At 35.6% G+C, this 21,906-nt stretch overlaps 2 protein-coding genes across 4 annotated transcripts; one reads left to right on the forward strand and one right to left on the reverse strand.

Annotated features, from left to right (window-relative positions):
* The first annotated feature begins 3,689 nt into the window (after positions 1-3,689).
* On the forward strand, positions 3,690-14,665 carry LOC107799246 (uncharacterized). 2 transcript variants are annotated; one of them, XM_016622336.2, is made up of 11 exons: positions 3,739-5,026; positions 6,507-6,656; positions 7,531-8,115; positions 8,920-9,060; positions 9,831-10,076; positions 10,399-10,746; positions 11,370-11,549; positions 12,314-12,502; positions 13,018-13,233; positions 13,644-13,705; positions 13,982-14,665. In XM_016622336.2, exons 1-11 carry the CDS (start codon positions 4,003-4,005, stop codon positions 14,450-14,452), a joined length of 3,612 nt encoding a protein of 1,203 aa, XP_016477822.1. In that variant the 5' UTR covers positions 3,739-4,002; the 3' UTR covers positions 14,453-14,665. The 2 variants fall into 2 exon arrangements, with proteins under 2 accessions (XP_016477823.1, XP_016477822.1); XM_016622337.2 differs by lacking the exon at positions 6,507-6,656 and having other exon boundaries at positions 3,690-5,026.
* Positions 14,666-15,596: 931 nt separating this feature from the next.
* On the reverse strand, positions 15,597-20,468 carry LOC107799247 (uncharacterized). Of its 2 annotated transcripts, none has more exons than XM_016622338.2 (10): positions 19,945-20,468; positions 19,686-19,764; positions 19,269-19,363; positions 18,556-18,660; positions 18,340-18,419; positions 18,042-18,132; positions 17,814-17,921; positions 17,364-17,450; positions 16,712-16,780; positions 15,597-16,344 (listed from the first exon to the last, which is right to left on the reverse strand). In XM_016622338.2, exons 1-10 carry the CDS (start codon positions 20,164-20,166, stop codon positions 16,192-16,194), a joined length of 1,089 nt encoding a protein of 362 aa, XP_016477824.1. In that variant the 5' UTR covers positions 20,167-20,468; the 3' UTR covers positions 15,597-16,191. The 2 variants fall into 2 exon arrangements, with proteins under 2 accessions (XP_016477824.1, XP_075111739.1); XM_075255638.1 differs by having other exon boundaries at positions 19,269-19,620; positions 19,945-20,364.
* Between the last annotated feature and the right edge of the window lie 1,438 nt (positions 20,469-21,906).

The raw sequence follows: 21,906 nt of genomic DNA on the forward strand, positions 1-21,906 counted from the left end.
AGAACGCTTTCACAGCAAAGAAACAAGCAAGATTACGTCCAGGCAACTATCATTGTGAATAAGATCCATAATTTAGAATATATTCCTCTGACCCACTTTTGTTTGTCTAAGAAAAAAAAAGCTAGTACTAACTTTGAAGGACCACCTGACCAAATTTATTGGATGACATTGTACTAAAATCCGGTACGATTTTTAAAAATAATTTTAGGTGTTTATTATTACAATTTAAAATACTATTTAAAAATTATATTTTGACTGTCTAAAAGCATCATCACAAACCGAATTGACTATAAAAATGACTTATGATAGCTAATTCTAGGGTAAATTAAAGGAGTAAAATATTTTGTACCTAGAAGATAGTAATAAGTTTTTCAACTGTTATGTGAACAATTTTGTTATAAAAAGTACAAAAAAGATGTGGCCCTATTTGGCGCAAAAGAGAGGCCTACTGTTCCTGGGGTATTTTTTTCTTCTTCTATACTTTAGCATAATGTTGTGTTTTTCTTTTCTCGAGCAGTGCATCTAATCTTCTGTAGAATTCAGAAGCAAATCTATGCCGATTTTACAATTAAAGGTTGTAGGACCTTCAAATTTTGTAGTTTTTCTCCAATGTTCACTTAAAAGTAATGATCAATTAAGAAAAGTTGCATTAAAAATCTTCTTTTCCTTCTTCTTCTTCTTCTTCTTCTTCTTCTTCTTCTTCTTCTTCTTCTTCTTCTTCTTCTTCTTCTTCTTCTTCTTCTTCTTCTTCTTCTTCTTCTTCTAATTTGGAGTAGGCAAGACCTTAAATAGCAATGGAGGATTATAAGTCAACACTTAAATAGTGTAAGATAGGATTGCAATATCTGAAACTGAATGCAACTTTAATTTCATGTAGGTACAATTATAATTCCACAGCCATCAAAATAGAACAAGTAGAAACCTATAGCAGTCCTATACCCCATGTTTAATTCGAATGGACAAAGTCTGCGTGCAGCTGGATGTGCTAATGTGCATTAAAATCATAGGGTTTGGTAGCTGAGAATTTGCAAGATCTAATTCATTTCTATTTCAACATCCAACTACTCCTATTAGTTTTCAATATTTTTATAATTTAATACTAATCTCTCTTCTTTTTTTGGGTTAGAGAATTGCATTATCGGGAATGGAAAAAAAATCCAAATTTAATTTCCAGCCACATGGGGATGGGATTATAATAAGGATGAGAAAATAAGAGAACGTTTCACAGCAAGAACACAAACAAGATTATGTCCCGGCAACGATCCATCCTTTAGAAAATATATTCATTTGTCCCACTTTTGTTTGTCTTAGAAAGTTAACTTTGAAGGACCACCTGACCAAATTTATTGGATGATATTCTACTTAAATCCTACGATATTAAAAAATAATTTTACGTGTTTATCTAACAATTTAAAATACTATTGAAAAATTAGCTTAAATTGTTCAATTAATTGATTAATATTGACGGCGAAATGTTGGACGTTGTCAACTAGCCTAACAAAACATAATACGTAGTATTCAAGTGGGCTCGCATTACATATATGTTGACAAACCGCAGTATAGCAACATATTTTCTTTGACCAAAGGAAAATGCCCTAAAAAGGAAAAAAAAAAAAAGTGAACCATCTTTATCAACTGAAGAGTCACCAGTTATATTGGAGCTTATCCCTTAATGGATCAAATTACGTACTATCGAATCATGTTAATTGGTTATAGTTAAGAGATAATTCGAGGTAACAGTGCAATAATTAACCATAGCTATATTATAAAAAGTTTATGTAATAGCACATGACAGGAATTCGTGATTATGAGCGACCAAATATGGTCATGCCGCGAAGCACATTCAGGATCTGAACTTTATGGTTTCAACCTTTACGTTTTTTTTAGTACTGAACCTAATATATTTTTAAAATTATGAGTTCATATTTCATTTATTGTATTTTTAGTATATTTTTTACATAAATTTATGCTTCCAATAAAAAATACTGAGTTTAGTTGAACCGATAACGGAACTCATCATCCGTCCCTGCATGCAGATCACCTCCACAAGAACAAGTGATTATGCAATGTCTACATGTTGATAACTCACTAAGTTCAATTGCACTAACATCATGGTACCACATCAAATTCCATTAATATGTAACAACCTTTTATATAAAAAATGTAATAACCATTATTTATAAAAGAAAGGACACAAAGTGAGGACCAACGAGCTAGACAACATGCATAGAGATAAAATAGCACGGTCTAGCCAGTTTTCGGACTGATCATTCAAAAATAGCCAGCGTTTTCCAAGTCATTGAATAATAGCCACAATTTTGCTGCAACAGATACCGGTCCAGCATAATATACTGGAGTTCGGTGCACCTATGTATGAACTTCTAGCATATTATGCTGGACCGATATGTTTTGCTGGCTCCAACATAATATACTGGAGACTGGAGCACCGGTGCTCCAAACTCCAGTATATTATGATGGACCGGTATATTATACTGGAACTCCAGTATAAAGACTGGAGTTCCAGTATATTATGCTGGAGTATTTTTAGAGATTTTGAACAGTATTTTCGTTCAGATTTATCTTTACACGAAAAGTGGCTAAATTTTAATTACTTTTGAAACTGTGTCTATTTTTGAATGACCACTTATAAATTTGACTATTTTTGAATTTCTCTCATGCATAGACGACATCGTTATTACATGAAAATAATGTCGAGATCCATCCCTTATCAAGGCAATCATGCACATTGTATTGTGCTGTTTGTGCAGCAAAGAACCCTATTAACTTGGCTATAATTTTGAGAAATGTATATTTTAGCCGCTTTAAAAAATATTTAAAAATGAAATGTATATTTTTATATATATGTGAATTATATAGATATACTATAAGTATTTTATATATTTTTTAATTAGCGAATGTAATTCATTTCTGCGAATCGGTTAAAACCGATCAATTTTGTATTTTGCCCGATTATTAACTTACCCCAGGTAAGTTAGAACGGTAAACAGCTATAATTGTTATATTATTCTAGTTTTAGTTTTTTCTCGTTAGAGTTGATATATAGTGGATGCAAAATGGTGAAACTTAGGAGTTTGGAAAAGGTCTAGCAAAAACACTTGTGAACAAAATGCCAGACAGTTACATCAATTTAAACTACAAGCACGTGAGACATGAGCCGTTAATCCTGATGTTGACAACTGAGATGCACGCGTATAGCCTGTTTGGTCAAGCGGTAAAAATTAATTTATTTTAATTTTTTTTTTAAAAGTACTTTTAGTGAGAATCACTTTGTGTTTGACTAATTAGTTTTTTCTCTTTCAAAAGCTTGGCCAAAAGTGCTTTAGGCAAAAAATAAAGAAGCATTTTTGGCCAAAAAGAAGCTTGACCAAACAGGCTAGTAGCTACCAGTATGATTTTCGGGAAGTGCAATTTTAACTTAATGTAGCACTAGTCATTTTTATTTTTACCTTTCACATAATAATTAGCCTCTTCATTTCAATTTATGTTAACCTGTTTGAGTGTGTACGAAATTTAAAAAAAAAATAAGACTTTTGAAATTTGTGATTCTAAATAAGCTTCTAATATATGTGTGATTATAGAAGTTTCTCGTTAAGGATAGAATTGTAAGTTTAAACTAAATTGTTTTCAAATTTAGAGAATTTATTTTTGGGAGGAATCAAAAAGAAAATAGAGCATTACTTGCATCTCTAAAGTTGAGGGTAGGTAAGACTCCATCTTGCAGATAATGAGATAAGTCACTCTCTCTGTGTAAACATCATCTGCCTCAACTTGGCTCAAGAGTCGAGACTTCAAGATAAATAAATAAAAATACTACTATCTTGTGATCTGCTACTTGCATCTAATGCCACATTTATTTCAGTGTTAGTACTTGTATTTCAACATTATCTTCTTCTTTCTATTTATAGTAAGACCATAAATATACCAGCCAGGGGATTGGCTAACGACCAAAGGGAGAAAGTGAAGGCTTAGTGGGGTTGAAGAATGGAGAAAGAAGATTTGAAATGGGAGCTAAATGAGGTGGAACTAGCAGAAGAAGAAGAAGAGTTGGTGGGTCTTCAACTAAGAAGCTCTAAAGCTACTAAAGAATTAACCAATGGGAAAATTCAGACAAATGGGCATTCAAATTCTTCCCCAAAGTTCACTAATGGAACAGAAAAATCTGATCTTGGTGATGTACAAGAAAGTTCAGAGGAGAAACTTTCAGATTCCAATTATGGGGTTGAAGTTGAAGAGGAAACAGAACCAAAAGAAGTGTCAGTTCAGCAAGTTTTAGCTTCAATTAATGGGGTTGAAGAGGGAACTGAAGCTCAAAAAGAGTCAAAACAGCATCTTGTGATATCAAGTAATGGAACAGAAAAATCTGATCTTGGTGAGGAACAAGAAAGGTCAGAGGAGCAGCTTTTAGCTAATAATGGGGTTGAAGTTGAAGAGGGAACTGAACCACAAGAAGTGTCAGTTCAGCAAGTTTTAGCTTCAAATAATGGGGTTGAAGAGGGAACTGAAGCTAAAGAAGAGTCAAAACAGCAGCTTGTTATTTTGACTAATGGGACTGAAATATCTGATCTTGATAATGAACAAGAAAGATCGGAGGAGCAGCTTTCAGATTCCAATAATGGGGTTGAAGTTGAAGAGGGAGCTGAACCAAAAGAAGAGTCTTTACAGCAGCTTGTAGCTTCAAATAATGGGGTTGAAGAGGGAACTGAAGCTAAAGAAGAGACAAAACAACAGTTTATGATATCAACTAATGGGACTGAAAAAATTGATCTTGATTATGAACAAGAAAGGTCAGAGGAGCAGCTTGCAGATTCCAATAATGGGGTTGAATCTGAAGAAGGAAAAGAACAAAAAGAAGTGTCAGTTCAGCAGGTTGTAGCTACAAATAATGGGGTTGAAGAGGAAACTGAAGCTAAAGAAAAGTCAAAACAGCATCTTGTGACATCAACTAATGGGACTGAAGAAGGGCCCTTCAAATCAGGCCATTCAGTTTATTATGACAAAGATGAAGGTATATACTTGTTACACCAACTGTTTGACCTTTTTTTGTCCTTAAATCTTTTATGAAATTCTCTCTTGACTCTGCTATTTTGAGATCTGTGTATGTACATGTCTTCTTCTGATTTTGTAGGGTAAAGTATACAGTGTTTAAGGGAGAGATAAATAAACTCCTTTGAACCCCACTCCTTCTATGTCTTACCCTACCTGTCTCAAACTATTTCTTTCTTTACTGCAAAATGGCCCCCTTTCTCTTGATACAGATGTTTGTTTGTTTATTTATTTGTTTGTGTGTATAAATATACACCATAAAGGTTTCACTCTGCTAAGGTTTATGGTATTGAGGTAAAATTTTCTCAAGGATAAGTCTGCTTTGCAATTTGAGGTTGTGCACATTTCAGTCTCTTGTTCTTCTTGCTTCTTGCTTTTGAGGTGATGGTCTTTGCATTTTCTTTAGACTTATGAAGTTGGAATGATTTTATTGCTTAGCTTTAGGTTTAATTCTAGACACATCTTTTACAGGTTATTTGCTTCTTTTTTCTTATTAATTTTGCCATATACCGTCTAATCTTCAACATCTTTGTTGTGTGGAATCTTTCTGAGATTAACTACCATCTAGATCCCTTAAAAAGGACACATTTTTCTGGGGAAATTTGAAGAATTCAGTATTCTACTATTCTTTTTAATGGTTAGACCTAAAAAGTTAATCCGTTTGTGATCAATGTTTGACTCAACCAATATTTTATATAAAGGAATACTGTAATAGCCCAGACCCCACTTGTGGGATTTATACTGGGTCGTTGTTGTTGTTGTTGTAAAGGAATACTGTAATAGATTAGGTGTGACTGACGAGTAGAATTAGCTAAGGCATGTTTGGAAAAGTTGATAATTTTTCATTTGGGCGAGTTCCATTGAGACCAAAAGAGCATTGTGTTAATGCCTCCAAAGCAGCTAAAAACCATCCAATGTGACAAGGACTCATGTTTGAAGATCCAAATCTGTAATCACTGCAAATGAGATAAGCGTTCTTACATTAAGACTATAGTTGTACAAAGTGTACATTTAACGGCAGCTCTGCAGACTCTTGCAGCTGGGGTGCTTGAGTGAAGTGTGAGTAAGCATTAGACTTTCTTTAACTGCGATACTTCCTTTTGGACATGTGATCAGATGCTGTCTACAGTCAAACATGTTCAACTTTATGGGATCCTTCAGTGACGTAGTATTTATATTCAGTTTTGCCGAATAAGATTTTGACTCAGCATTAGAAGTACTACCACTGCTTTGAACATGGTAGCAGGAACTGGATGTTATTTTCAAGTGACTGATTATTATGTTCTTGTAGGTATAGAAATCCACCAGTAGTCCACTACGAAGTGTTTAAAAATAACATCTACCCATGTTTTTTGAACCACATAAATGAATCATCCTTGTTCTCCTCATGCATTAGGCACAACAATGCAATTTTTGCAATCATATTTTCTGTTTGATTGAAGGAATATGGAAGTGTCGAGTCTGCAGTTGGACTTTTCAAGGCAAAAGCATAAGTATTGATTGGACAAAGATTCCTAGGGGCCACTTGCATAAGCTGATGAATTACCCAATGTTTGATCAGAGGGGACTTTTATTCAGTTTTGGAAGTGAAGGTTAGTTGACCCTTTGATTTTTAGGGAAACAACCATGACTGGTAGAAAAGTGATGTTGTCAATTAAGAGACGGTTTCTCTGGAAATTTGAGGAGTAGAGCAAGATCTCAGAATCTACTTTCAATGTGATGAATGGTCCTAATATCTGTAAATGCTACAAAATAAAGCTGCAAACAAATGTTATAAGTGAGTCCATTTTTCCCTTGCTCCATATGGTTTCAGGCTTACCTATACATTTGCGTCGTGATAGCCATTATTTTAGTAACTTTTGCACTGCAAAGGGTAGAAACATGGAATTGGGGATTAAAAAAAGTGGGTGTCTGGCTTACCGATAATAAAAAAGAAATTGGTGTCTGGCATGCGAATAATGTGATATGGATGCCATGTTTCACACAAGAGCATTTAAGTTGCTGCATGGAGTATAAAAGTTTACGCTAGGATGAAGCGTACAAGTTGACATTGACAAAATCAAAAAGGGAAAAGAGAAAGAGCATAAAGAAAGAAATCATTTACCTGACCCCACTACATGGGGCAAGCGGGGTTATGGTTTCAGTTCTAAGGTCGTCGGTCTCCATGTATTCTGTTTCTCCAGTACTATGCTTTATCCTAAATGAATTTAGTTTTTCACTCCCAATTAAGTGATCAATTATGATATTAGTTTTCAGCTTAGGAAATACGATGAACTTCAGTTAAACTTCGGCGTTATAACAAGCTTTCTCTTGTCAATGGCAGAATTCTAAAAGTTTTCTTCCTGATTTATTGCTGAACTTGTTTTTCAAGCTGAGTTTCAGATTCACGTTTGAGCTACTGTCTAGATTTTGAGATTTGGAGAAGTCATTTGAAGTGAAGAGTTGATTTCTCTCATATGAATGCAGATAGTAACTTCACTTCTATACCTTCCATAAAGGAGAAGATCGATAAAAAATCAGGAGATGACGGAGTTCAGGAGAGTGCTGTTCTGGACATTCAACTTAATGGATATTTGAAGAGTGACAACTTATCAAATTCAGGTGCTCAGCCGTCCAAATATCTTTCAGAAGATCACAGTGTAGTTCATAAGTCCACATCCATTGAAGAAATAGAAAGTGCAGACACTGACCTGATAAATGACAGTGACACTGATGTAAAAGATTATGATGTTGAGAATGTACTTCAGAAGCAGAATACACATGATCTTTATTGCCCTAATTGCAAGTCGTGCATTACTAGGAGGGTTATTCTTCGTAAAAGAAAACGAAAGATTCGAATTTCTGGTGATGATGTCAAGCGTAACAAACTCGAAGGTGTAGTTGACTACAAAGTGGATGCTAGTCATGCACAGGCAACTAGTGATCAAGTACGCGATCGAGCCGACACTTCTCTTGATGGTACTCCACAATTGGCAGCGGATGATTACCAGCCTGATAGAGAGCCAGAGATATTCAGATGCCTATCATGCTTCAGCTTTTTTATTCCAACAGGTACGGACCTTTTCATTACCTTGAAAGTCAACATAAAATCTGGTCTTTTTTTTTTTTGCCATCACACTGCAGTTTATGAGAAACTGTTTCATGTGCAGTGACATGAATATACCTTGCTCCTAATTTCTCTATGATCAAATGTCTTTGTATACTGTCATTTCAGAGTTATCCCTTGTTTGGTAGTCTAGCAGGATCACTAGCAGCTAAAATACGTCTGTAGTTTACTACTTTTGTTGGTAGCTATATAATGGAAATGACTTTATCTTCTTTCCTTCAGGACTCATGAAAACCGATTGAAACTTCTTTTTTTGGGGGGAAGGGTTGAGGGGAAGAATGAAGAATGGAGAAAAACTAAAGAAACTTGGGATAAGCTGATATACTGTTAAAATGAATTATACTCTTTTATTACTTGAAGAGTTTCAGAAACTTGTTATCATATCTTGTAATAGCAGATACTATTATATTATTGCAAGATCTTTGAATGACATAGCGAAGTTGGCGTTAGAAATATCTTTAAGTGGAAATTAAGATGTTTTTCTTTTTTGAGATGTCAAAGAAGAAATGATTTTTCTCCTTAACGCATGTGCTTATATATGTAAGACAGACTTCCCAATATTTTATAGTTTGCAAGAATTACCATTAAAAAAAAAGCTGTATTTTAGTCTCAGTTTGTTGTATTCTGTCGGGACAGACTGTGGTTGGTACTCAGCAAATAAGCTCTAACAAGTTCAAGATTGCATGTGACACTTTTGTTATTTGTGACTGAGGTCAAAGAAGAAAATAACCCTGTTTCCAAACTTTCAGGGAATGGATTCAAGCTGTTCCGATTTTTTGGAGAGAAAGGTGATAAACAAAATGTCAAAGGTGAACAGATACCTACGACGAACAAAAATTGGTTCTCCTCTATCTTTGCATCAGATAAGGGAAAAGCATCAGTTGAGAAAGGTACTTAGTTTTCTACTTCTATTTTTCTTTTTCCAGTTTTGTTTACCTAATGAGCATTATAAATCCCAACTCTACAAAGTAGAATCTTCCATTTTATTTTATTTTTGATAAGGATCTATCCACAAAGTTTTTTCAGTCATTCAGAAAAAAGGGGATATTATGTGAACTGCAAAAATGTACTAAGATGAACTTTCGTACAAGTGTGGTATGTTTTAGAGCTATAGTTGATTGACTGTAAAGCAATACCTTCATATAGGAAACATTTCAATTGTAAAATAGAGATTTTGAAGTATTGGGGGAAAGGGGATGATGTAAATGACAGAGTCAGTGGTTGATTCTTTAGATGCGCTAAAGACATAGAAAAGGAGAATCCAGCTTATTTTTGTTTGCTTTTCTGTAGCTACAGAATAATACAAACCTTATGAAAGAAAAACCTTCTCGCATAAATGGTAATCTTTTTAGAGCTGATAACTCATGACTCTACTTCTGCCATTGTTAAAATAAATATCCAGAGTCGACAATGAAATAGTTATGAGGGTGTATTTTAGTTCCGTGTCACATATTGCATACATCCCATAGAAGCTAAAACTCCTAGCTAGAAAGAGGTTTCCAGGTAACATGCTCAGCGTAATGCAATAGGATGGGCTTGTGGTCAGTTCTGATCATTGCATTGCTTGGAGGGGGAGAATATCAGAAGTACACTTTTATAATGTAAAGAAACAGCTAAAGACTATCTTCATGTTGTTAAACTGATGGAGTTTCTCATGCAGGAAGTGGTATTGGGGCAAATGCAGTGAAAAATGATGCCAGAGTACTTACGCCATCAGATAATTTCAAAGATCAGAGTGCCAAGCCCTTAGTAATTAGGGAATCAGCCCCGCCTGCATATTCCAGCAGTGGAACTCAGGAAGCTGGAGGGAAAATTTTAGGATCAGAGAACCAAGATGCAAAAATGAAGGGGAAAATGGCGATTGATATAGTGGGTAAATCAGAGAATGCAACAAAGACTCAACCAGGTGCAGTAAAGATGTTCACCTTTGTTCTCATTACCATGAAGTAGTGATCTAATTGGAAACATGAAATAGCTGATGTAAAGTAAAATTTTGACTGTGAGTACGTAAAATGGGAAACTTCTGCTTTCCATAGGTAGTCAAAGAAATAGCCTTTGCTAGTGATCAAGTCCAAAAGCATCTTGGTGGTTCATAACTTGGATGAATAGACAAGTTTAGTGATCCAATTTTTCATCATGTCTAATTACTAATTTGCCCTCAGATCTTTCTGCTCCTTGGTGCATGTTCCAGCACCTTCTTCTTTATAACATTGTTTTCTCCTGTGCAGGAGTTTCTGTCTTCGACATCTTTGAAGAAGGGATCCGTAATCTGCCAGATGTTGCAGCCTCTTCTGAGAAAGTTCGAGGAAATGATAGGAATGATGAGCTGTTAAGAACTGCTGGCAGAATTCAAGTTAGTAATGGAAATCTTGCGCAGGAGAGTCTGCCAGCATCTCAACAAACTGGATCAAAGGTTCTGATAACTTCAACAAAGGAGGAGTCTCTAACTATTGAGAAATCAGGGACTGAGTTAAAATCTGATGTGATGATAACTTCAACAAAGGAGGAGTCTCTAACTATTGAGAAATCAGAGACTGAGTTCAAATCTGATATGACGTTACTAAATAAAGGTCCAGGTAGTGTTTCTAGTATGAAATTCTCTCTAGTAAGAAGAGTTAACTGAAAAACAATGTCTGTCTGGTCATGCTAACTTCAATTGAGAACATGTAATGCCTTGTCCTTTTAAAATTTTAAGAATCACCTCAACCTTCCTTATGGAAAAAAGAAAAAAGAAGATGATTTACCTCAACTTCCCTTGACTATTGCAGCGGGCAGTTGATAGTCCTTTAAGATAAATGTTATTTTCACATGCAGCTATTGTACTGAGATGCATATTGCAAATAGTTGTACTACTCATCGTTGCACTCTCTGGGTGCTGTTCTTTAATAATGTTTTCGTTACATTTTAAAAAATAAATTTGCTATCTTCACTCGGGGTGCATTTCCTTTAGGGGCAATGTTCGATTATCACCTGGCCCTACACTCCCGAAGAAAAAATTGGTTTCTCTTTGTTTTATATTTGGAAAACGAAAAAGATCCTCTTTTCTTTGTTGCTCATAAGACAAATTGAGAACAGGGACAGTACAAGAGGTTGATGATGTGTATCATATAACATTGATATAATCATAATGACCTGTTGATTCTAAAAATAATAATCATAACTGGATTCAGCTCAGACATGGCTTCATGTGAATGTGCAGATAATGAGTCCCTTCTGTCTTCGGCAACCACAGCTTTTGCACTCAATGGCTTAGATGGAAATGGGAAACCCAAGTTTTTGACAGAAATCCCTCAAGAACACGAGCAAAATATCAAAGCCATGCTTCCCTCTGAGTCTCCGGTGGAAAACAATGGCAATAATTTTCAACTTAGTAATAAAGGTATGTAGTTAAACCTCCTCCTAGTTCTGGTTAATGCAAGCTTATTTCAAACTGTTATACCTTTTGACTTCTGAAAGTTACTTGCATATTTATCAATACTGAGCTAAAAATTGGAGTAAGATCCGAACCCAGAAAGGAAGTTGTATTTTTTCCATTTATGAACTAAAACCATCTTTATCAAAAGATTTTCCTCAAATGCATATCAAACAAAGAGTTAGGTATAGAAAAATCCTGATTAAAGGGTAGCCGGTGTACAAAGCATCCCGCGTTTGTGTAGGGTCCGGGGAAGGGCCGCACCCCGAGAGGGTATGATGTAGGCAGCCTACCCTGATGCAAGCATCAGTGGGTGATTCCACAACTTGAACCGTGACCTATAGGTCACACGGAGACAATTTCACCATTGCTCCAAAGCTACCCTTCAGCAAAATCCCGATTGTTTACTCTGGAAAAAAGTTCCAGATTGGTTTGGCTGAAATAGGTAATCTCTTGAACAGTGTATAATTGGCACCTGAAGCTTTAATTTCCAATGCGCCTTAGTAGGAGGTTAGGTGTTAACCCGTTGTACTCTTGGAATTTTTTGTACTTAAAGAGCACCCTCATTTATCTGCAAACACTGGTTCTGAATCAAGTTGTCTTCAGCAGTATAGTGGTGTTAGCTCGAGAAATGTTTTTTGCCTTGTGCTGCCTTACTAATGTTTGATTTGATCGCTTTGGCATTTGTCATTACTTTGCTTCCATGTATTATGTCGCCCTTCCGTTGACAGATGGTTCGGATCCTTATGAAATTTCTCAACATACCATCACAAAGACCAAATTTGAGATCCACTCGAAGCAGCCTTTAAAAGTTGATAAGGATGCATTATTTTCATCGGTAAAGGATGCTTTATCAATTCACGATGCACCAGTTAACATCACCAACATTTCTGTGGAAGCAGCTGCAAATGGCATTGCAGGTAAAAACTAGGCTTTTCTTCATTCTAATATTCTACGGTGACTAAATAAATCTGGTTGCAATTAGGGATCAAATACTCTCAGAACACTTTTTTATTACCCTCTCCTGCATTTGTAAGCTTCCTAATAAGCTCTCCCCTAAAGATGTGTTGATGAAACAGTAAATAAAATGGTTGAAGCGCTATTAACCATGGAACCATTACTTTTTGTTTGTAAAATACATTAGGAAAAGTTGATCAATATTAAAAATGGAATGACCTGAGGTATCATTTTCTACCATACACCTGTCAACCAAAATGCTTGGGCTGCCAACCACAGCCTGTATTTAGATGCTGAACCTTCGCTCTCAGTACCTTGCTTAAAGAAGAAACTAGGCTTGTAGAATTATTGTGCTTTGTGTTGAATAATTTATGCTGAAGAGATATTGAATAAAGATGATAGTGTATATTCTCTGCAGTGCTTATTTGTAAAAGGGAGTTTTACGTAGCTTAATTTTCTTGATTCACTTGTGTGACAGGCAAGGATACTGTTATAACTGTGGAAGCAGGGCATGAAACTACAGAAACTTCACCAAATCTAGTTACTCAAATCCATTTTGTTGAACAACAAGGAACTGATGCTGCAGAAGGTTACAGAATTGAGATCATTAAAAGCATTATATTTGGGGGTTTAGCTGAGTCAATTACAAGCTTAAGTGTTGTATCATCTGCAGCTGGTGGCGACACAACTACATGTAAGAGTACAGATCTTACTATAATCTTTGGACGAGAGAGAAGAGTTCTTATCTTGTTTCAATCATCCATAACATAGTTAATTACTTAAGCTGATGCTTTATCTGAATTTTTGCAAGTTCTTATTCATTTATCCTCGTCTGGTGTAGCAATAGTCCCTTCAACAAGTTTAGCCAGGAAAATTATCTTTTTTATATGGATTAATAGTACAATTTGATTTTAGGCTAATTCAAAAATTTCTAAGTGACTTATGCAGTCAGTTACAATTTGATTATGCAATGGATGTATTCCATTTTCTTTAATATCTTGAAATTGCTTGAGGAAAAGACCACTTTTATAAAAAGCTCTGGCTCCCTACTTCATCTTTTAAACTTTCTGCTGGTTTTGATGGTATCGTCATGTCTTGCTGCAGTGAACATTTTAGTTCTGGGAATGGCTAATCTGATTGGTGGACTTTTCATCATTTTCCACAATGTAAGTTGGCTTTAGCATTTTGTGATCATAACGAATTATTTACGTAGAGAGACTGCTCTTCTTAAAATAATTAGCCACTAGCTACGGCGCATAAAAACCATGATAACTTGAAGCTATAGATGGCAGATGGGGGAAGCTGTATGTATCCACAGTTAGATGCCATGTTTTCTTGATCTTGTTTCATTAACTCAAATCAGTCAATCTGTTGGGTACTTATTATTCCTCATGCTTTCAGTTCAATTTACTCTATCTCTTGCTGACTTCATAAACTTGCAGATTTGGGAGTTGAAAAGAGATCGTTATGAGCAAGCCAGCAACCAGATAATGGAGAGACATGTAGATAGGTATCGACAACTACTAGGGCGGAGAGAAAACTTCACACTGCATGCCGTAGTTGCTGTACTATCATATATCATATTTGGACTAGTCCCTCCAATAGTCTTCGGCTTCTCATTCCGCAAGAGTGATGACAGGGAATTCAAACTTGTGGCAGTTGCTGCAGCTTCGCTTGCATGCATCTTAATACTGGCAATTGGAAAGGCTTATGTTCAGAGAGCACCCAAACCTTACTTCAAAACTATAGCTACTTACATTATTTTGGGGTTCACTGTTTCGGGTGTGTCTTATGCAGCAGGTATATTATTCAAGAGACTGCTGGAAAAGCTTGGGTTTTTCCAGCCAAGTTCAACAGTAAACCTGCTCCTACCGGAGATACCAGGCTCTGGAGGAGCCTGGGCGTCCTTATGATGAATACCTGTAAGGCTGTAACCTCCCAGAGTATCCTCTAGTTCTTTGTGATTTCCTTTGGCATTTTTGTTTAGCTTTAGCCTGTACACATACTCCTCCACTGTTATTTTGAGTTTAGTTGTCGGCGAATGGAAGAAATAGAAACCCTGATCTGACTGTAAAATGAAAGGGAATCTCAGATTTATAACATTTCTTTGAGTAAATTGAAATAAACTTTTTTACATAGTCAGCTCTTGCTTTATCAAATGATTGATATACAGTAGATTCCGTAATTCTTATGAAATAACCCCAACCAATCAACTAAGACTGCTCATAAGCCCTATCCTTCAAATCCTTTTGGTTTACCCTTGGAATCTTCTCCTTGGGATTATAAGTTTAGTTTTTGCCACTTAAAGACTTCAGAATTCCGGTCATTTCCTAGCGACAACTGCAGTAGCGGACGTTTAGCTTTTAGTTGTCAGATAGATATAGGGAAGACATAGGTGGAGTTAAAGCCTCAAAGTTCTTGTTTTTCCTTTACACTTGTTTTGCTATCGGGAAGACAAGTTATGGTTGAGCGTTATTCTCCTTCATGATCATTTTTCATGGTCTTTCGGAAACGAACCTCTCTACCTTTACAATGTAGGGATAAGGATTGCATACATACCACCCTTCCCAGATCCCACTTGTGAGAATATACTGGCTATGTTGTTCTTTTCATGGTACACAAATGAAGAGAAAATGGATAAGAGGATAATGTGGAAACTCATGCATCAATGTGACATTTATATGGCAGAAAATTTCACAGATAACAAAAAGTTGAGGGGGTTTACATATACTTAATTGGGGACGACGCGAGAACAATCAAAAAGGGAAAAGAAAACTTCCAAGTTAGTTGTCTGATGAATGTTAAGCTCATCGCCTGATTTAAGCACTACTGCTAAAATCTTAATTTGTCATCACGTGTAAAATCATTTTTATAACCAGTTCCTACATATTCTACTTCCTGTAATAAAATTGGTTAATACATATCAATCATTAAACTCATTTCTCTAATCAGATTCAGCTTCATCATCCAAACACAGGTCCATTGATTCCCGTCTATTAATATATTAAAAGACCATTGGAATGAGGAAGAAAATAACAAAAGATTGGACCAAATACATCTCCGAAAAATAATTATATAAAGTCTATGCAGATTCTGCATTATTTACATTTTAAGATTTAGTACCCAGAGAAATCACAGCAGCCAGACCTGATCAGGGTTTTTTTCAAAAGTAACTGTCAATAAATCGTTGGGAACATCCTCGTGAAAAGAGACTCCCTGACATGCATTACTCGTCTGAATATCATTTGATACATACCAAACTACAGAGGCACACGTCAGAGCAAGTCTTCAAGCAAAAATCCCTATGAGGCTTTGCTCATCCGCTGCTTGTAGTTATTGTTAATGCTTACGTACCAAAATTTAGAAACAATGGAAATAACTGACGGTTAAAGTTCTTTAATGCGGACACATCCCTTTCCATCACAACACTTTTTAACAGGAAACAAATAAAAACTTAAAACAAAAGGAACCACATCAAACCAAAATAATTCCTCGAGGAACTGGATGCACGACTATTTCCTGCAACTGTCCTCTGAAATCCAAAGTCAGTGTCAGAGATGCATTATGGGGCCTACTCATATGAAGGCGAAAAACAGTATACGAAGATTAACTTAGCATCTTCATCCATCATAGACAGGACGAAACCGTCCGATCACAAACTCTTGGCGCCTTCAGATTTCAGATCTTGTTTACTTTTACCTCTCTTCATTTTGGCTTTAACCCGAGACTTTGTCACAAGAGTCTGCACCGTGTTGGCAAAATTGCCAACTGCCATAATAATCAAAAGGACCCCACAGGTAACAACCTGCCACAACCGCATCATTTTAGAAACTGATTAGTCATTGATAGGAAGGGGCTGCCAGCACTCATAATAGCAGGATTTCTTTGGCATGGCAGTTTACACAAGATATATACTTGAACATTACAGAAGGGAAGACCTATTTTAGTTACTAATATTGTTGATTTCTGTACTCGAGTGTTCTATTTCCATAGAAGCAAACTAAGATAATTTGTTAAAAAGGTAAGTTAGAACTTCACCTTTCACAGTCTCAAACTATTTTATTAGAGAATCTCCTAACCAACTCGCAATATGTTATACAAACTGTCTTCTCTTTACCTCCGCACCAAGCAAACAATATAACAGATGTTGGAACAGAGGGAGTTTATATTACCTGCCACTCGGAAACAACACCAATGAATGCTGTTTTAAGCAGCAAGACTCCAACATATGCTTCAAATCCCTGACACCAAGAACAAACGGCATACAGTCATTTGGGACCAGCCTCAAAAGATAGAACTACATCGGTAAATTTCATGGAATGCGTCTATGTGCACAGGGATAACCAATTAAACTGACCTTTTCTTCTGATAAGTATACTGAACCATTGTCGAATGTACTCAAGTCTAGAAAAGAAATATCATCCACAAAAGTTGATTTGCTTAAGTCATAAAAGGCACTCAAGTCTATTGTGACCCATCTAATGTTACAAGTTGCTATAGCTCAGATGACATTCTGTTTTTGCTCCAATATTCAGAAACTTTGCCCAAAACACACAGGAACTCACTATGAGTTAAAAAGAGATAAAAGGATCCTTGATAGACATTAGTTACCTTGAACCAGACAGTCACTAAGAGGAGCCATTGACATGCATTTCACTATGTACATCAAAATTATGCAAAATTACAGTAGCATTTTCTGCTCTTGAACAACTTAACATCATTCAACTTGACTTAAATCTAAAGGCCCAGTCTCTTCAACAAGAGCAAAATTTGTAGAGAAAAAGTAGTTGCAATTAGTAGAAAGCCAAATTGAACTCAGTATACCTGCAAGATAAATAGTACAGGGAAGAGCAACAATAATTGACCATCTACTCCAGCAGTCTCTCCCCATACAACATCCATTCTCCTGGCCTGAAATCAGAATTCAGTAGAATGTTCCACAATTAGGGTAGCTTATCGGACGATAGGAAGTGAAAATATCGTTTTTCTTTATTCAACCACAAGGCAAAGCTCATTCCCTCAATAGGAGGGAGCGAAAATAGTGACCTTGACGTCAATCCTCAGAGCTTTTGGTCATTAATCCCACCCAAGGGGCAGAGAAATATATAAACCTGTCTGCACTAGATACCCTGGAGTAACCCAAAACCATCTTGGTTTTTATTGTTAAAATTTATTTGACTTATAAAAAGGAATAGTCTATCTGCACAGGATTAGTGAAGCTTCACAAGATAGAAGGGCTTTTCAGTAAAACTAATGATTCTGCTGTTTGTGTACCTTTCCCAATGCAATGCGAGTGTACAGTCTTTGCCTTTGATATCTATTCTGAAGCAGCATAGCAACACCTTGCATGATAGCCCATTTCAGGAACAGTTGCACACCCTTCTGCAAAGGATAGTACAATACATTTAGGAGTATTATAAATCTTAAACGTTACAGAAAAGTGCACTTTTTGTTGATAAGTAGCTAAATAAATATGCATGTAGTATTTAAACGAACAAAGACCTGCTTCTGTGCACAGCTAGGTTCTCTTTCTATTTCCCAGGTAAGACTTATAAGTGCCATAGCCATAGCACAATAGTGATGTTTAATCCACCTGCAACAGCACAACCATAGTTTCTAATTAATCAACTGTTTCTGTGTTCAAAATAGATGACACCAGTTAAAAAAACCTTTAGAATCATTAAAATTGCTCTGCTTCTACAGTTACTTAAACGACAAAGATGAGGGTTTTACTTGACAAACATAAAACAAAGAACATATGTTAAATTTACATAAGGCAATAGGGAATGTGTTCAATTACCATGGACGAATATCACTTCCATTCGCTCTCAAAATGTTCTCTCGCAGAGCCAAACCTGTGTAGAGGTAAAGCAACCACGCCTGAAGACGTGGAGGAGCTCAGCGTACTCGTTTGTCAAATGTAAATTTTTCACCAAAGGAGAACCAAATAAATAGGAAAACAAAACCACAAAGGATATCAGGTTGAGTGAGAAAGGCCTCTTTTTAAACGTATTACCTGGTAAAGTTGGACTGGCAACGCTGGTAAACATCCATCCCAAATATAAGACCTCAAGACTAGTAGCAAAGATGGGAAAAGAAGGAATAGATATGCTGTCCTGTCCTGTCAAGAGAGATCGGATGTAGTAATTACAAGAAAGAGGTTTCCACATAACATATGTTTTTTATGAATCCTAAGTCATTTTTGCATTTTAACTGGTGGGAATGGTGGAACAATTTCAAGTTCACTACTTCTAAGTTCTATCAGAAGCAGCACTATCTTTCTTCCCTTATGACAAAAGTGTCAACCATTGGAAAGAACTTGAACAAATAACTTGAAAAGAGTTCAAATATCATGCAGTAACAAGCACGACACACATGAAAAAGTGACGATACACATGAAAATAAGGTTCTCAAAATTTGGGCTTGCGTCAAAAAATATCAAGTTCTGACAAACATCGTATAGTTCACCATCTTCTCTTTTTTGCTTTTCTTATTTATTCTTGACAAGTAGATAGAGCATGCAAATCATGCTCACTATCCTTCTTTTTCCAACTGACAAGTAGATAGTACATGCAAACCAAAATCATTTAACAGTAATACAGGTTCTCAAAAGAGCATCAATTTGTTAGATTGATTTATCAACTGCTCCTAAGCTGGAGAAACTAATCACCCATGCTAATGCAAAAGCTAAACACAGCTAGACGGTAAAAACTAAAGCTCGGAAAGTACCCTGAAACTATTGTATTCCTCTTTCACTTTCAGTTGCACATCCTTCCTATTAGCACGAACATTGATTGGTCCCAAAAACATCCTCAAGAATCCTCCTGCAATCGACCAGATCAAGACCAAAAACGACCAATACAACCTTAAATTTAGGCCACAAATATCAATACATAAATCAAGCAAATAGAAACAATAACAAGGAAGAAAAAACATAATGCATCAGGTTCAAATCTTAGTAAAGGCAAAGAACACTAGGTGATCTCTTCTTATCTGCCTAAGCCTTGGTGGGCAGAGTTACGATCCGTGTATGCTGGTGGGAGGTAGCGGGTAACGGTGGAATAGTCCGGGTGCGCGCAAGCTGTCCCAGACACCACCATCAGAAAATAATAATAGTAATCATAATAAAAAGGGAAAAAAACACACCATGAGATTTGCTCGGAAGAAAAGCAGCAGCATCTCCCTCACTGAGTACATAACTAGCTTTGAACAACTCGTCTTCCAACTAAATCAATAAGCATGAAAAAAAAGGTTAACATAACAAGTCACATCTCTGCAGTACTGTAACAATAGCAAAATACACGTGGAACGAGCACCAAAGGGCAGTAACGCAACATGCATGTACAAATAAATGCACGAAAAATCAACAAAATAATAATAATAATACTAAAAAAATTCATATTACCTTTTCAGCTTGATTAGAATCCAACTTGCTTTTCCGAACAGATGAACGGAGCTGATGGATGCTCGAATCAAGCGATTTAGCTTTCTGCCGCAACGAATCCTCTTCGCGAGTGGTGCGGGAGATCAAAGAAGAAGCCGCGTCTTGCAATTCCTTCGCTTGTTCCACGATTCCAGAAGCTTCTCCCACAAAATCTCGCTCCCCTGAATTCGTAGAATCGCCCATCTCCTGTAACCAAAATCTCGATCCAACTGTTCAATATTACTACTATTTCACATCCACCGTTAATCAAATGACATACAAATATGTATATATATATATATATTCAAATTAAATACAAATAGATTTTGGTGACCGTAAAGACGCAGCAATAAAGGAAATCTAGAAGAGGGAAGAAAAAGGGGAAACGAGGGTTATGGGGTGGGGGGTGACACAATTGGAGGGTGTATAGATATATCAGAGATGGGGCCAGCAAGCCAGAGAACCGCTGAGTCTGCTGGCGTTAGCTGAAGAGTCAATTTAATTTTGTTGGTTTGTTTTCCCAAAAAAGAGCATTTAATTCATTTTCAGGGGTAATTTTGTGTAAATAATAGTATCCCAAATGTCCTTTATTAGGTGACATTCTTTTTTTTTTAAATTTATCTGATAAAAACATTTATTAGTCCATTTGTTTCAATTTAAATAATTTAGTTTGACCTGACACAAAATTTTAGGGGAAAAAAAGAAAACTTCTAAAATATATAGTGCTAAAAGTTTAAGGGGTAAAATCTTAGTAAAGCCATAATATTTATTTGGCTATAAATCTTCTTATTAAGGGTAAATTGGGTAGAATAAAAAGTTTAAAGTTAAATTATTTCTAAATATAAAAATATAGTATTATTCTTTTTGGAATAGACTAATAAGGAAAGTGTGTCATCTAAACGAAAATATATTGAGTTGCCTCTTTTAAAATTTAGAACTCATAAATTAAAAATTCTAAATATGGCAACTTCACACAAATTAAGACGAACGAAGTATAGTAATTCTTTTGGGGCCTCCAAATAGTTCCAACAACTTGGAGACTACAATTCACCAATTATAGTATATAGTCCATAGTCACACGTGTATTTTAGGGTTGGCTTGAAATAGGGTGTGCTAGGTATTAATTTTGGTCTAATCTCAAATCTACCTACGTTGAAAAAAAAAGCATCTTTTAGAATAAAATAATGCGACAACTAGATCAATATGATTTTGACACTTTCAAACTTCAAACACCCTTCATAATGAACAACACTAAAGTGTCAATAATTTTAAATTTGAAGTTCTTATCTCAGCATAGCCCAAATTAGGAGAGTCCTAGAAATCTCTACTCAAGGGACTTCACCTATGATTATTGACTGGATTAGTCGACTCGCCTATGATTATTCACTGCATTTCTAATGGATACTTTAATTGATTTTTTAATTGTTTTCATTCATATTAAGAATATTACTGTTTAATTTATTAATAATGAAATTGATCATATTAATTTTAATTTATTTATTAGAAATACAGTAAACACTCTTAGGTTCTTTACTCTAAGGACAACTTTGAAAAAAAAAAAGTTAATTCCTTCTTGATATTTAAAAAAATCATATAATTCTACAATTAATTAACAAAAAGCTTAAGTTTTCGTCCACATGAACAAGGATTAACTTAAATAGTTGTCTACCCAACCATTTAAACTATATATATATATATATATATATATATATATATATATATATATATATATATATATGATATGAGTAGGTCGGGCCCTTAATCTACTCATGCAAGTTAATTGGGAACTTTTACTTGTTTTTGTGATGGCCAAAACGAAAGAAGATGCTCTTTATCATTTATCAACTTGCTTCTTCGTCCTCTTTTTAAAATCGCTATTGTAATTAATATTTGTTCTTGAGCTACTGAACAATATCTATTGATAATTTCATTCTGCAAAATGTT

The sequence above is a fragment of the Nicotiana tabacum genome, chromosome 6, assembly GCF_000715075.1.
Source record: "Nicotiana tabacum cultivar K326 chromosome 6, ASM71507v2, whole genome shotgun sequence".
In the NCBI taxonomy this organism is placed as follows: domain Eukaryota; kingdom Viridiplantae; phylum Streptophyta; class Magnoliopsida; order Solanales; family Solanaceae; genus Nicotiana; species Nicotiana tabacum.